Here is a 15,901-nt window from a genome sequence, read left to right as displayed (position 1 = left end):
GGTAGAGCGCAAAACTTAAATCCATGCCTATCTGTTGTTTTGATGCTACGTTCAAAGTGTTGAGACGATGACAGTCTTGCTTTGGTCTATGGGAGAGGCATTCGTTGGTGCCGTGTTGGGGCTGTATGCACTCACCGAGCGATTTTCTTGTGGTTCCACTGACCCATCAAGTTCTTTTTCGGGGCCTAATTGAACGACGCAGACAAGAAATTAGACCGCAAAACGACAAGCCCTCTATACTGCGGCTAGTTCACAACGTACTCTTGCGCTCACAGTGCCGAGGGAGCCTCGCTTCTTGAGAGGCTGGGTATCTCGTTGCGAACTTGACTTCGTGTCTGTGGCGTGATGAGAGGCGTCGCCCGAGTTCATGAAGCTCAATCCGGTTTTACTGTTCATCTTAGGTGATGCCATTGCCGTCGCTGGCCTCCCTGGTGCAAGAGTTGGTCGCCGCTGTTTGGGTCGTGGAGCTTCCTTCGGAGTGTCGCTACTGGCGTCCTCTAATCCGCCTTTTTGCCGGTCCAGCGGTGTTAACCACGAGCGAAGGTTGATGCTTGGCTGCTTCGAACGAAAATGCGTCCGACGTTCATTCCAGTCTTTCTTGCTCGCATTGTTGTGATGATCGGAAGCACTTTTACTAGCAGATTGACGTCCGCCTACAGCTTTCATTTCGTCTTCAACCGTCTTGACGGCTTCCAGTTTTTCGTTCTCCAGTGCAAGGTACGCGTTCAGATCTACCGCGGTACTCTGTTTGTCGTGGATCTCCTCGACATGCTCCATGAATTTCCCCAGGATGGACTTCTTCTTCGGTGCACCGAAGAACTTGCTGATAGTCTTTTGACTCGTTTTCAGAGCTGCATCTCGTTGTTCCGGCCGTGTTGGGGTCGACCCACTTCGTTTCCTCTTGAGCGACGTGTGCTTCGTCGTCTCGTTATGTTTGTCATACTTGAATCTCTGCTCGGGCCGCGCTGTTTCGCCTTCAGGACGGCGCTTTGGCGAAGCCTTCTCTCCACCATGCCTCTTCTTCAGCTCAACCTTGTCGTGAGGTCGGCTGCTCAAGGCGTGATCCGTGTTTTCTCTGGGCGTCAGTGGTTTCCTCGTCTTCTTCTTCCGTTCGGGCGTCGCCTGCTTCTCAAACGAATATTTCCTATTCCTCGTCTCGTCAGCCGAACTCGTGAAGTAACTACTCATAATCTTCTTGCTACCAGCGTTTGCCTTCTCCGCCTTCTCCTTCGCCAACATTTTCTTTGTCGCCTTCATGGCTTCCTCCAAGCCCTGAACACACAAAAATCCCCAATCAACCTTCTCATCCAGCAGCTCGATCAGCCCAAGCCCACCCCCACCCACCTTCTTCAGCTCCGCATTCAGTCGGTCTGCTCGCGTCTCGCCCTCCACCTCTCCATCCACCAGCCTAAACGTCCGCAGCTTCCGCCACTTTGCATCTGCACAACCGTCTCAATTAACTACAAAACTCTCCCACCAACCAACCGCAATGCGTCCTCTACCAAGACAGCAGTAGTAGCACCCACCGTCGGACGAAATGTCCACGTCGTTCCGGTCGCGCTTCCGCTTCAACATCATGGTCAACGGCAGCCTGGAGGGTAAAAGACCCAATTCGTCAGCTAATTGCGCTCTTGGGACGACAATTCCAGGGCTGCAGTCCCGCGTACATCTCTTGCGTGTCCACACGGATGGGGAACTCGTCGTCTTTGCGGTCGATGCGCAGCACCTTCGACACGCGGTGGCCGCGCGGGTCTCCCGCCACGAAGGCCTGGCGCAGCGGGAAAGGACGGCAATGGGCGATTGTGAGCGCTACAGAAGGAATTAAATCGCGTGCATTGGCACACGGACACTCACCATGGAGAAGTACTCGACCGTGTCGCCCGGGAACAGCGTCTCCGCCTGCAGCTCCGACGCCGAGAGCCCCACCATGGCCGTTGCGCTCTCTCCACCACCTCTATGGCGCTTTGGCCGCTTTAGTGACACGCTTGCGTTTTAGTGACTCGTTTGCGCTTTAGTGCCCTTTTTGTCCCACTTCAAATTTAGAAGTAGCTCAGTTTGCAAGATGCGCCACTCTTAAAACAAAACTGGATGCTATGGTATTTGTACAAAAAAAGCTCTGGTTGCAACTTCTATTTTTGTATCGCTATCTTCTTGTAAATATTTGTACGTATTCTAGGTCCTCTGAAATAGTGCTTATTTAAAACCCAATAATCCCGTCATTTTGATTTTATGGGCGGGTATTTTGAAAAAAAAAACATAACAAAAAAAAACACTTGGATCGACCGACTGTCCATCTCGTTTTAATCGTAGATCTCTCCGGTAGAAGATGAAGGACAGTGCTGCTGCTGCGGACGTGTTGGTGGTGTTCGCCTTCGACCACGGGCTGGTGGACACTGACTCGAGCGTCCACATTGCACATTCGTTGGACGCCGCCTCGTCCTCCACCGTGTCGTCGGGTGGGGACCGCGCGCAGTCGATGGACGATTTCTTCCAGCAGCTCGTGCAAAAGCGTCCGCAGCTGTCCTCCACTGACATCCACAATGCAACCGAGCGTCTCCCTTTCAGTCCTTCCATGGTGGACGCTGTCCGTCTCGCGGCGGGGGACTTCGGTGCAACGGTTGACGTCGTGGGCGACATCCCCGTCCTCTGCGTGCAGAGCTTCATGCACTCCCACGGCCTGGCGCAGCACGTGGACGAGGTGGTGGGGCACCCCACGCACTGGGAGAACGGCGGCAAGAGGCTGAGGGTGAGGCCCTACCAGGGCCCCCACGTGGGCCCGCACGGGTGCCCCACCTGCCCCAAGAGCCTGTGCACAGGGAAGGTGCTGGAGCGCGTCCTGCAGCAACACCGATACTCCCGGGTGCTGTACGTTGGAGCCGGGGCCGGGGACTTCTGTGCTGCTACGAAGCTGGCGAGGTGGGCTAGAGTAGGGCAGCCGTAAAACACTATCCATAGTGATAGTTCCATTGGTGGGTCTCTGACAATTGTTTGTCTTATTAGGGACGATGTGGTGTTTGCTCGTGCTGGGAAGGACGGGAGGGCGTACGAGCTCTTGCCGTTGCTGACTGCGAGTCCGGACAAGGTCCAGGCCCATGTTTTGCAGTGGAAGACCGGGGAGGATATCCTTGCCTACCTGCGGAACTTCTTCTACCAGCAGTACCCGGAGTGTCGTGCGGCGAGTGCTCCAGAGCTGGCATTGACGAGCGGAGGGGGCTTTGAAGTACCGCGTGCGGCTCCTCCGGCGGATGGGAAGCTGTTGGTGATTTTCGACTTCGATGATTCTCTTGTGAACGAGGACTCGGACATCTTTGTGTTCGGGTCGTTCCACCCTGAGCTCTGCCAGACGGTCTACGAACGGCACGCTAAGAACCCGGTATGGCCCAGTGTGTTCGACGACATGCTCCGGGTCTTGGCGGAAGAGAGACCGGACGTGACGCCGGAATTGATTCGCAAGAGGGTGGCACGCATCCCAGTGCAAGCGCGTATGCTTGATGCGATTCGGATGGCGGTGGAGCTGTTTGGGGCTGAGGTGCAAGTCATCAGCGATGGTAACACGTTCTACATCGAGAGCATGTTGGAGCACCGCGAGCTACAACAGCACGTGAAAGAGGTCTTCGCCAACCCGGTCGAGTACGAAGCCACGGACGATGGACGCACCAGGCTTCGTATCCGCCCGTTCCATGCGGATCATTTGGAGCCGCATGGGTGCTCGTGGTGCCCTACGAACATGTGCAAGGGTAGCATATTGGACTCGATTCGCAGTGCCAAGTCATACTCCCGCGTGATCTACGTTGGAGATGGTACTGGGGATTTCTGTCCGGCGTCGCGCTTGTCAAAGTACGTTCTCAATCGGTTGCTGCCTCTGATAAGTTGATGCTAACGAATGTTTTGTTCGGTTAGGGACGACGTGGTACTCGCTCGTTCTCACCTACTTAGCGGTGAGCCGTACGGTCTGCAGCGGCGAATCAACGCGAATCCTGGTGTTGTACAAGCACCTGTAGTGCCTTGGAGCACAGGATATGACATTTATCGCCGTTTCGCGAGATTCTGCCAGCCGCCTTATGTCATCCCAAGCATTACTCCGCGGATCTCTGGCAGCGTGCTTGTCATCTTCGACTACGACTGGTCGCTGATCAACGAGAACTCGGACACCTTTGTTTTTCAGAAGCTTTATCCAGAGCTGCTTGCTACACTACGCGAACGACGTACCAAACAGCCCTCGTGGACGAAGATCATGGACGATATGCTGGGAGACCTGTCTAAGGACAAACCGGAGATCTCGGCAGACATGATCCGAGACGCAGTTGCCCGCGTGCCTGTCCAGCCACACATGCTTGACGCAGTTCGGCTCGCCGCGGAACAATACAGCGCGGATGTCAAGATCGTCAGCGACGCCAACTCCGTCTACATCGAGAGTATGCTGAAACATCACGGTCTAGCGCAACACGTAAGCGAGGTTATCACAAACCCCGCTACTTTTGTATCGTTGGATGGTGGGCGAAGTCGGCTCAGAGTCGGGCCGTATCATGCGGACGATGTTGAGCCTCACGGTTGTGCTTGGTGCCCAACGAACATGTGTAAAGGTCGTATCGTCGACACCCTCCGCCGTGCGCACCCGTTCTCGAGCGTTTTGTACGTCGGTGATGGGTCTGGCGATTTCTGCGCAGCTACTCGCCTGACGAAGTAAGGCCTGTTCACGTTGTTGCTTTATAGCTGTCCACTGGACTAACGTTTATCCTTCTTGACGCTGTGTGTTCCTCATTTTATAGAGACGACGTCGTCTTTGCTCGTGCCGACGAAGCTGACGGGAAGTCTTATGGGCTGCAGAAGTGCATTCACGCTAACCCCAACATGGTTCAGGCGTCAGTGGTGCCTTGGAGCTCAGGCGACGACATTTACCGTTACTTCACGCAGTTTTTCGACGCGCCTTTGTCAAGTTGATCGATCTGTCGGGTCTGCATATTATAGTAGTAGCGCTCTTGCTAAAAGGCAAAACTCACGTAAAGTAGTTAAGTAGCGTTAAAAAAATCAATTCACATCCACCTTCTTCGCCAGAACCAACCTGTCGTAATGGTAGCGCTGCCAGTGACACCAAGCACCAACCAAGATAACCCGTAGTACCTCAATCTTTCCCATGGCGCTTTTGGAACTGAAAAAAAAAAAAAAATGCCAGAGACCTTCGGTTGTTCGCCCCCACGAGCATTATTATCTTCGTTGTTACTGCTGTTCTCCAGCGTATTTCAGCAGCTGAGCAAGCTCCACCTTGTAGTGCCCCAGTTTTTATGCTGGCACTCAGCAAACCGCTTGCGTGTCTTCGTGATCGTCACTACCGCATCTGCATTCGTGGCGCTGGCTTCCATCTTGAACGAGGCATTGACTTGCGCTTCACGCGTCCATTTTGATGCGTAGTTGCTCGCGTCTTGAAACCCTTAAACTTGTGTACCCCTTTCGTCATCGTCATGGACGTTCCAGAACTTCGTAAGAATGCCTCCGCCTTGGCGTTGTCTCTTTCCATCTGGCATCTGCCATGAAAATGGCTTGTCAACCTTCTCGATCTGGGTCTTGAGCCACTCGCTCCGCTTGGAGACGAGCAACATGAGCAAAACAACCTTCTCGTCACTTGCATCGACACAATTGAAACACCCGAAGGCCTTCTACAAAAGCGTTGGACTTAGGAGGCTCGGATCGATCTGCTTGAGTGTGCTCACTACTTTCTCAACCATGGAGGCGGCACTGTGGCGAACCACCTACCCACTTCAAAAGTAATCCGACGACCTTGCATGAACATAACGCCTCTGCAGCGAGTTCGACCAACATGTCCGCTACCGTTTTGAACAGCGCATCTTGTGAAGCTCCGCCGTCCAACTCGCCGAGGATCAGCAGCGCCAATTCCATGCTCGAGTATTCGATGCTTCTTCTTTGAGGTCATAGGTCGAGATACTTTGGTCAAGCAATCCGAAAACTATTTGCCGAAGGCACTCCACTCAAACGTGCAGAATGATCTTCTCGACGACTGGGACGAGTGTGTCGTTGTGTTTCTGATTACCAAGCCGCGGACAAAGCTCCGCGAAAAAGTATTGCTCGAGCTCCTGATCACCAGCCTCCACTGCCAGCTCGCAAAAAAGGTCGAATAAACTTGATATGGAGAGCGTAGCAGTTTGAAAATAATACTTGCCCTCTGAGCGTTCACATCCTTCATAACCACGTCAAGTTTGGCACCATCCACCAGTTTCTGAGCGTGAAGAACTTCGACAACGACATGTAAAGGCATGGCTTTCGCTGCATGTTCCGCATGCTTCGCGGACGGCCACGCAACCATCGCGTATCTCGCATACTTGGTGCTCCTGGTCGGTCCTTCATTGCCCATGTACCCTTCTTCCTTCTTGACCCCGTGGGGAATCCACATTTGAGACAGCGTTTCTTGACCGGGGTTGAGAAAGCTGAATGTCGTCGATTTTCGAACTCGCCCGAGGCTCTCACCGCCGGAGTACCAACGCATAGATTCTTTGCGCTTGCCAGGTTTCCAACCCATGCTGTAGCCAGAGCCAAATTCAATTTTGTGTGCCAAACGCACGATGTAAAACTTGAGCTGTTTGGCTGCCGGTACCAACACATTCGCCTCTTCAAGAGCGCGAAACCTCGCGCTGTCGATGCCTTTCAGTGCTCCGGTGCCCACATCCTGAATACTTTTCGCTGCATACTCGTGAGAGAGCAGCAGTGTGAATGGTTCACCTTCCTCGTCCATGCTGCCCATAAGACCAGCCAGGTCTTCACAGAGCGGCTGACCGTGAGCTTTCTCGAGGTAGCGCATCGTTGGGGGTAAGCAATAGTGAGTACACCAGAGCGAGACGGTAGCCCTTCTTCACCTTCTTCCAACGCATGTTCTGCATCAGCATAGTGCACAGCGCGATGAAGAAGAAACACCACAGTTCCATCAGCCTTCCCGAAATGGTGGCGGTGCCTCACCCCACCACCTCGGTACACGACCAAATCGCCGCCTTCGTGAGAACTGGGCAACTGAACGACCAGCATCGCAATCATGCTGTCCTCTTGTTCCGTGTCTTGGTGCTTGACGAAGTGCCCTCCTTCGCCATACACCAGCAGCTTGTACAGCACGCACTGAAGCGGTATATATTGAATCGGTCTGAGATAACTTGGCACAGTTTGTCAAGGCCGGTTTGCCACGCCTTGTTCTCAAACCTCACTTGTGAGGGCTCGAGCTGCCAACTCTGGCGCACGTCCTCATCCATCTTGGTCTCGATATCCGAAAGGAGACTTCGCGCCCTTTTCGATCAGTTTCTGAGCTTGCTCGGCGCTGATGGGGACCGGAATGGACCCGGCTTCATTGAAAACTAGTCCAGGTGCGGTTGATCTCGTCCTTCAAATGAATATTCCCCCGCTCGTTCATCGGCCCGAGTCAGAACACTGCTTATCTGCCTGGCTGCTCCCGACGGAACTGTAACACCTTCTGGCTCATCTTCTTCCCCTAATGGCCGCTTGCTCTCTTCAAAGTCGCCGTCGATCATTGTTGTGGCTTGAACGGCGAGCAAAATGGAAAATAGCTGGAAAGGACGAGACGGTGGGCTGTAGTCGACTTCGATCTGTCTACTGGGCGTTGAGAAAAGGACATGTGTGAACCTTTCTGCAAAGTACATCGAGTGTTGTTTGCAAATTTTCAAGATATAAATGCTGGAACTTGTGTTGGATTAAAATCGACAAAAACAATTCCGAAGTATCGCCGACGTTATCTGCGTACCTTCGGGGATATCATCTTCACGACTTCTAATGCGACCGATAGTTGGTCTGAAAGTCCACTTGTAGCGTTCCTCGAGGTCAACCTGTTGGCGCAGCCATTGCACGACGTTCTGGCGGTCACTTTGAATCGCGTCGCGAATGAATCGCTGCACATCCACGTCGCCGTTGATCATTTTATTTGAGGTGTAATCCACTTCGTTCTGTCGTGGAAACGGTAGCGGAAAGTTCTGTGAAATGCATCTATTGATTGAGTGAAAGATAAAGACTATGACTAAATACAAAAAATTCCAGCCAATATTTGCGAATTGCAGCTTGGGCGATGAAGACATTCCCGTCTCGACCAGTGCTTACGGCAGTATCTGTCGTTTGCCACAAGTTTCTCTCTCAAAACGAAAGCTCTTCGCTGCCGCGTCTTGCGTATCGTATCGACAGCTTCATTGACAGATTTTCCCACCAAGGTGCTCTCGTCAAGGCTTGCGAACGAGGTGACTCCGCCCAATCGTTGCAGTATTTTTTCTCTCGCGAGGACGCAATCTACTGGTGTGATGCAGTGAAGAAGGCGGTGCGCCATGGATTCACGCACGTGCTTCAGTGGATGGACGAACTTCCAGTTGCGCAGGGGCCCTGGGCAGCAGATTTTGACAATACCATCGAGATGGCTGCCGAAGGTGGCCATCTCGAAACCATACAGTGGCTGCATGGCAATCGTAGGGTTAAATACTCAAATCGAGCGATGACTTCCGCCGCTCGGAACGGCCATTTGGATGTTCTACAGTGGTTGCATGCTAACTGCACTGAGGGGTGCACAAGTGATGCTGCGGATGCAGCAGCTTGCAATGGCCATCTTGAGGTGCTGGAGTGGTTGCACAGAAAGCGAGGTGAAACGTGCACTAAGGCTGGACTCGTATCTGCTGCGGAACATGGACACTTGGAAGTTGTGAAATGGTTGAGTGAATACGCAAGCCTCCAGTTTGATTCCAGTGTAATGGACTCTGCGGCAAGGGACGGCCAGCTTGAGGTAGCTCAGTGGCTTCATGACAACCGTCAGGAAGGATGTACGACCGCTGCAATGGACTCAGCTGCTGGTAGTGGTCATCTCGCAGTGGTGGAATGGTTGCACGAAAACCGGAAAGAAGGATGCACTACGGAGGCAATGGACAGAGCAAGCTCTGAGGGTTTCCTAGACGTAGTCAAGTTCCTTCACGCAAACCGCAGGGAAGGCTGCACCACTTCAGCGATGGATGGGGCCATCTACGGCGGACACATGGATGTTGTTCAGTGGCTCAAAGACAATCGGACGGAAGGTTGGTCGGAGACCTTTCTTGAAGATGGCATAAGCAGCGTCTCTTACAGTGGGCACCTTGAGATGCTGAAATGGATTCACACCAGTGTGCCAAATGGAATTTGGACGCACGAAGTCATGGACTGCGCCGCTCAAAATGGTCATTCAGATGTGGTAAAATGGCTGCAAGAGAACAGAACGGAAGGGTGCAGCACGGACGCGATGGACAAAGCTGCCTGCAATAGCCATTTTGAAATGCTCAAGTGGCTGCATAGCAACCGCAAAGAGGGGTGTACTGCGTTTGCCATCGACCACGCCGCGGCCATTGGTAATTTGGAGATTGCAAAATGGTTGCATGAGAACTGCCGCAAAGGATGTACCCCGGAGGCTTTCACGCTGGCGGCCAAGTACGACAACGTGGAGGTGTTGAAATGGTTGTACGAGACCCAACCGCGGGAAGCCGCAGCCACCCCGAAGCATGTAATTGCGATGCTGGCTAGTATGGCCGCTTATTATCGGCCTTGTCCCCGTGTGGTGAAATGGTTGTTTGAAAGTGGAGAACCTACGTCTGGAATTGTGGAGGGCACTGTTGTGGGGAAAGAAAACCTCGAGTTGATTCAATGGCTCGTCAAGCGGTGCCCCAGTTTCAACTCGCCCAAGGCTGTGCGAATTGCTGCTCGTAACAAAAATGGGGCCTGCATGCGGTGGCTCCTCGAGCAGTTTGGTAAACTCGACGCCGATTTGGTTGCAGACTTGGTGGGTGCATTCGGCTACACGGAAGTGTTGGCGCTTCAAGCGGAGATCCTTCGCTTGGCGTCAATCGCTAGTGCTACGCGGGAGGGAAAACTTGATATTGTGAAGAAGCTTTTCAAAGGGGACCGAGAAAGATTCGTTGATGTGCAGCGAATCATTCGCGAGGCGGTTCAAAGCGACCGCCAGAACGTCGTGCAATGGCTGCGCCAACAGGTTGACCTCGAGGAACGCTACAAGTGGACTTTCAGACCAACTATCGGCCGCATTAGAAGGCGTGAAGATGATATCCCCGAAGGTACGCAGATAACGTCGGCGATACTTCGGAAATGTTTTTGTCGATTTTAATCCAACACAAGTTCCAGCACTTATATCTTGAAAATTTGCAAACAACACTCGATGTACTTTGCAGAAAGGTTCACACATGTCCTTTTCTCAACGCCCAGTAGACAGATCGAAGTCGGCTACAGCCCACCGTCTCGTCCTTTCCAGCTATTTTCCATTTTGCTCGCCGTTCAAGCCACAACAATGATCGACGGCGACTTTGAAGAGAGCAAGCGGCCATTAGGGGAAGAAGATGAGCCAGAAGGTGTTACAGTTCCGTCGGGAGCAGCCAGGCAGATAAGCAGTGTTCTGACTCGGGCCGATGAACGAGCGGGGGAATATTCATTTGAAGGACGAGATCAACCGCACCTGGACTAGTTTTCAATGAAGCCGGGTCCATTCCGGTCCCCATCAGCGCCGAGCAAGCTCAGAAACTGATCGAAAAGGGCGCGAAGTCTCCTTTCGGACATCGAGACCAAGATGGATGAGGACGTGCGCCAGAGTTGGCAGCTCGAGCCCTCACAAGTGAGGTTTGAGAACAAGGCGTGGCAAACCGGCCTTGACAAACTGTGCCAAGTTATCTCAGACCGATTCAATATATACCGCTTCAGTGCGTGCTGTACAAGCTGCTGGTGTATGGCGAAGGAGGGCACTTCGTCAAGCACCAAGACACGGAACAAGAGGACAGCATGATTGCGATGCTGGTCGTTCAGTTGCCCAGTTCTCACGAAGGCGGCGATTTGGTCGTGTACCGAGGTGGTGGGGTGAGGCACCGCCACCATTTCGGGAAGGCTGATGGAACTGTGGTGTTTCTTCTTCATCGCGCTGTGCACTATGCTGATGCAGAACATGCGTTGGAAGAAGGTGAAGAAGGGCTACCGTCTCGCTCTGGTGTACTCACTATTGCTTACCCCCAACGATGCGCTACCTCGAGAAAGCTCACGGTCAGCCGCTCTGTGAAGACCTGGCTGGTCTTATGGGCAGCATGGACGAGGAAGGTGAACCATTCACACTGCTGCTCTCTCACGAGTATGCAGCGAAAAGTATTCAGGATGTGGGCACCGGAGCACTGAAAGGCATCGACAGCGCGAGGTTTCGCGCTCTTGAAGAGGCGAATGTGTTGGTACCGGCAGCCAAACAGCTCAAGTTTTACATCGTGCGTTTGGCACACAAAATTGAATTTGGCTCTGGCTACAGCATGGGTTGGAAACCTGGCAAGCGCAAAGAATCTATGCGTTGGTACTCCGGCGGTGAGAGCCTCGGGCGAGTTCGAAAATCGACGACATTCAGCTTTCTCAACCCCGGTCAAGAAACGCTGTCTCAAATGTGGATTCCCACGGGGTCAAGAAGGAAGAAGGGTACATGGGCAATGAAGGACCGACCAGGAGCACCAAGTATGCGAGATACGCGATGGTTGCGTGGCCGTCCGCGAAGCATGCGGAACATGCAGCGAAAGCCATGCCTTTACATGTCGTTGTCGAAGTTCTTCACGCTCAGAAACTGGTGGATGGTGCCAAACTTGACGTGGTTATGAAGGATGTGAACGCTCAGAGGGCAAGTATTATTTTCAAACTGCTACGCTCTCCATATCAAGTTTATTCGACCTTTTTTGCGAGCTGGCAGTGGAGGCTGGTGATCAGGAGCTCGAGCAATACTTTTTCGCGGAGCTTTGTCCGCGGCTTGGTAATCAGAAACACAACGACACACTCGTCCCAGTCGTCGAGAAGATCATTCTGCACGTTTGAGTGGAGTGCCTTCGGCAAATAGTTTTCGGATTGCTTGAACCAAAGTATCTCGACCTATGACCTCAAAGAAGAAGCATCGAATACTCGAGCATGGAATTGGCGCTGCTGATCCTCGGCGAGTTGGACAGCGGAGCTTCACAAGATGCGCTGTTCAAAACGGTAGCGGACATGTTGGTCGAACTCGCTGCAGAGGCGTTATGTTCATGCAAGGTCGTCGGATTACTTTTGAAGTGGGTAGGTGGTTCGCCACAGTGCCGCCTCCATGGTTGAGAAAGTAGTGAGCACACTCAAGCAGATCGATCCGAGCCTCCTAAGTCCAACGCTTTTGTAGAAGGCCTTCGGGTGTTTCAATTGTGTCGATGCAAGTGACGAGAAGGTTGTTTTGCTCATGTTGCTCGTCTCCAAGCGGAGCGAGTGGCTCAAGACCCAGATCGAGAAGGTTGACAAGCCATTTTCATGGCAGATGCCAGATGGAAAGAGACAACGCCAAGGCGGAGGCATTCTTACGAAGTTCTGGAACGTCCATGACGATGACGAAAGGGGTACACAAGTTTAAGGGTTTCAAGACGCGAGCAACTACGCATCAAAATGGACGCGTGAAGCGCAAGTCAATGCCTCGTTCAAGATGGAAGCCAGCGCCACGAATGCAGATGCGGTAGTGACGATCACGAAGACACGCAAGCGGTTTGCTGAGTGCCAGCATAAAAACTGGGGCACTACAAGGTGGAGTTAGCCCTGTTGCTGGAACTCGCTGGACAATCCGACAACAGTGTCAGTAAGAGAGCTCGCTTGAAGTGGACTCGGAGAGTTGAGGATGATTTATCGTTCCGAGCAAGGCATTCGTTTGTCATCTTCCAACAAAAAATGGAATGAAAATCTACTGTTCAGACTGGTGTCCGCAAAGTAGTGCTGGAATTTCCTTTTACAAGTTCACATACTTCTACGAAGTACGATGACTCCGAGGCATCTTACGCGCCACCCGTCTCCTTGTTGCGCAGAGACCCCGCGAACTCTTCGAACCACGTCAAACTTTCCGGATTCTGTAGCGCGTTTTTGTTGGTCACAGCTTGACCATCAATGATCTTTTTCACGGTGAGCTCCACTTTCTTCCCGCTCACAGTATGAGGGATTGCCGGGCAGGCTACTACCATACCAGGCATGTGTCGTGGAGAAGCTTGGTCACGAATGTGTTGGCGAACCTTTTTCTGGAAGACAGGGGTACACTCGTGGCCGGCTGCCATCACCACAAACAGCAGGATTCGAACGTCGGGAGTGCCGTCATTCAGCGTGTAGTTCTGTCCAACGACCACCGAGTCGGCCACTTCCTCCATTCGCTCCAGTACTTTGTAGATGTCTGCCGTCCCGATGCGAACACCGCCTACAAGATGCGTTGGTTTAGCAAAACGGTATAGAGCTACAAAATAAACTCAAGCACAGACGCTCTTACCAGGCTTCAAGGTTGCATCAGAGCGACCACAGATAATTACGCCACCGCTGTCCGTGACCTTGGCAAAGTCACCATGCCTCCAAATATTTGGAAAGGTGTCGAAGTCTTCACACGCCAACATCACGAGTCAGAGTCACAATCAAACCAAAAGTATACAGCAATAGTTTTCACTCACAGGCATCATGGTACTTCGAGCCACTATCGTCGTTCCAAAAGTACAGCGGCATCGACGGAAACGGCTGCTTGCAGATCAGTTCGCCTTGCTCTTGAATGATCTCCTTGCCATCGTCATCGAAGATACGCACATCCATGCCCAAACCGCGCGTCTGCAGCTCACTGTCAAGCACTGTGATACAACAGCAATCTTGAGTATATACATCCTTTAACTACGACAGCGGGAGCACATTACTTCGTGTACCTGGCATGTTGGTGCAGCCCAGAGCAAAGCATCCGTTCAAATCTGTACCTCCACTGATGGAGGCAAATTGCACATTGCTCTTAATCCCCTCGTACACAAACTGGGGCGACAAAGAGTTAGTTTGCAATGGTATCGTTTTCGCCCCCAAATTATGACCACCAACCTTGAAGATGTTGGTACTGGCTGGGGATCCTGTTGATGTGATCAGCCTCAGCTTGGACAAATCAAACGTTTTGCCGGGAACACATCCTGAGTCCATGACGGCGGCCAAGTAACGTGCACTAGTACCAAATACCGTTACACCAACGTCCTGCATCGACATTTTTGACAACGGAAAATATAAGATGCATTTACGGGTTCAGCAGCCACCACGAACGTTTACTTACCTGCGCGAATTTCCATAACGCGTCTGTGGATGGGTACAACGGATTGCCATCGAAGAGAACCAGTGTTGCCCCAACGCCTAGTGTACTCACGACCCAGTTCCACATCATCCAGCCGGTGGTCGTGTAGTAGAACACGCGATCCTCTCGTTGAACGTTCAGATGCTGCATAAGTTACACCCGCCGATAATTACAAAGCTTTTGTTAGTAACCGCGGACAGAAAGTTTCGAACGACGCTCAACGCTAGACGTACAATTGCGAGCTCCTTCAGGTGGTTCAGAACAACACCGGGACCTTGGACAAGGCACTTTGGAAGCCCTGTCGTTCCCGAGCTGTACATGACGTAGACGGGGTGATCAAAGGGCAACTGTGCGAACGGTATCGTGTCCTTCACAGGCTGCACTGCTTCCTCGATAAAGCGATCATAGTAGACTGCTCCTCGGATATTCGACAGATCCAAATCGTTCTTGCCAGAAATGGTAAAGCGGACGACCACCACCTTCTCCACAGTCGGTAGGTCGTCGATAACTTTTTTCAGCTGTGAAAACATGTCAATTCGGTTGCCCTTGTAGAAGTAGCCATCCGTAGTGAACACGACCTTCGGTGTTATCTGGTGTGATTCGTCGCGGAATGAATATCAGCAACCAAGTAGGGGAAACCTGGTGACAACAGAGTTGAACGAACCTGGGCAAAGCGATCCAGAACTCCTTGAGCTCCAAAATCAGGAGAGCAGCTCGACCAGATTGCTCCAAGGCTGTTGGCAAAAGCAACCAAACGTTAGTACGCATTTCAATGATTTTACAGTCGAATGCCAGGCAGCACGCGAACCTGGTGGTAGCAAGCATGCCGATGATGGCTTCCGGGATGTTCGGGATATACGCTGCAACACGGTCACCCGCGACAACGCCCATTTCCGCCAATCGCGCAGACAACTTCGCCACACGTGCGTACAGTTCCTTGAACGAAATGACCTCTTCCTGGTTACTGGTCTCCGCCTTGAAAATAATCGCCGGCCGGTCATCTCGGAAGCGCAGTAGGTTCTCGGCAAAGTTCAACCGAGCGCCCGGGAAAAACTTGGCACCTAATAGTCCCCACAACCGCGCCGCACAACCGCCATTAACCCACCACCTCTCGATGTATCAACTCAAACCGTCCGTACCTGGCATCTTCTCCTTGTCCTCGATCACCTTCGTGTACGGCTGCGACGAGATCATGCCCGTAAAGTCCCAACACTGCGCCACCAAGCACCAAGTGAGCCTCTACACTAACCCCCGCATTGCACCGCCAGCTGTGATCCACCCACCGCCTCCCAGAACTGTTCGAGGTTGTCCACCGACCACTTCCAGAGCTCCTGGGGGGATTCCAGCGACAACCTTCACCCAGACAACAGCATTAGCCACCCACCCCCTCCCCAACTAGCAACAACAACAATTGTCTCACTTGAAGCGCTCATTCACCAGCTGCGTGAACTTGGTCCAGTTGGAGGAGGCCAAGAGCTCCGGCGACGGCGTCCACACTGCTCCACGAATGATACATCGGGTTCCGGGGCGGTTAGCACCGGTGCAACAATGTTTAAAACAATTGCAGACGTACGGGGGCCCTCGTCCACGTCTCCTTTGCTCACTGCAGCCCTCTTGGCGTCCGTGGCGACTGCATCGTCGCCCTTGCGCTTGCCCAGCACCGCCATCGTCCACGTGCGGTTGTAAATGGTCGAGTGAGCCGGTTAGGGACACTTGAAGTCGTACTTAACAGAAGTTGAAGCTGGGATTTTGATGTGGTGCACGCGAGTGTTGCGA

At 52.6% G+C, this 15,901-nt stretch overlaps 3 protein-coding genes across 3 annotated transcripts; 1 reads left to right on the top strand and 2 right to left on the bottom strand.

Annotated features, from left to right (window-relative positions):
- Positions 1 to 131: 131 nt before the first annotated feature.
- IUM83_10399 (uncharacterized protein) lies at positions 132 to 1,929 on the bottom strand (the record flags this gene model as incomplete). Its single annotated transcript, XM_067934898.1, has 6 exons — positions 132 to 185; positions 262 to 1,272; positions 1,345 to 1,439; positions 1,527 to 1,591; positions 1,668 to 1,768; positions 1,855 to 1,929. The coding sequence occupies 6 exons, from the start codon at positions 1,927 to 1,929 to the stop codon at positions 132 to 134; spliced, it is 1,401 nt and encodes a 466-aa protein (XP_067781390.1).
- Positions 1,930 to 2,326: 397 nt separating this feature from the next.
- IUM83_10398 (Pyridoxal phosphate phosphatase) lies at positions 2,327 to 4,941 on the top strand (the record flags this gene model as incomplete). Its single annotated transcript, XM_067934897.1, has 4 exons — positions 2,327 to 2,916; positions 3,001 to 3,837; positions 3,901 to 4,683; positions 4,770 to 4,941. The coding sequence occupies 4 exons, from the start codon at positions 2,327 to 2,329 to the stop codon at positions 4,939 to 4,941; spliced, it is 2,382 nt and encodes a 793-aa protein (XP_067781415.1).
- A 7,883-nt stretch (positions 4,942 to 12,824) lies between these two features.
- Positions 12,825 to 15,792, bottom strand: IUM83_10397 (acetoacetate-CoA ligase; the record flags this gene model as incomplete). Its single annotated transcript, XM_067934896.1, has 13 exons — positions 12,825 to 13,234; positions 13,304 to 13,408; positions 13,479 to 13,649; positions 13,722 to 13,821; positions 13,885 to 14,031; positions 14,108 to 14,269; positions 14,359 to 14,715; positions 14,790 to 14,859; positions 14,934 to 15,186; positions 15,265 to 15,337; positions 15,409 to 15,478; positions 15,546 to 15,621; positions 15,699 to 15,792. 13 exons carry the CDS (start codon positions 15,790 to 15,792, stop codon positions 12,825 to 12,827), a joined length of 2,088 nt encoding a protein of 695 aa, XP_067781411.1.
- Positions 15,793 to 15,901: the final 109 nt, after the last annotated feature.

The sequence above is a fragment of the Phytophthora cinnamomi genome (genome assembly GCF_018691715.1).
Source record: "Phytophthora cinnamomi strain GKB4 chromosome Unknown Contig117, whole genome shotgun sequence".
NCBI classification, from domain to species: Eukaryota; Oomycota; class Peronosporomycetes; order Peronosporales; family Peronosporaceae; genus Phytophthora; species Phytophthora cinnamomi.
Note: the sequence above shows the minus strand (reverse complement) of the source record. Positions and strands in the feature narration are given on the sequence as shown.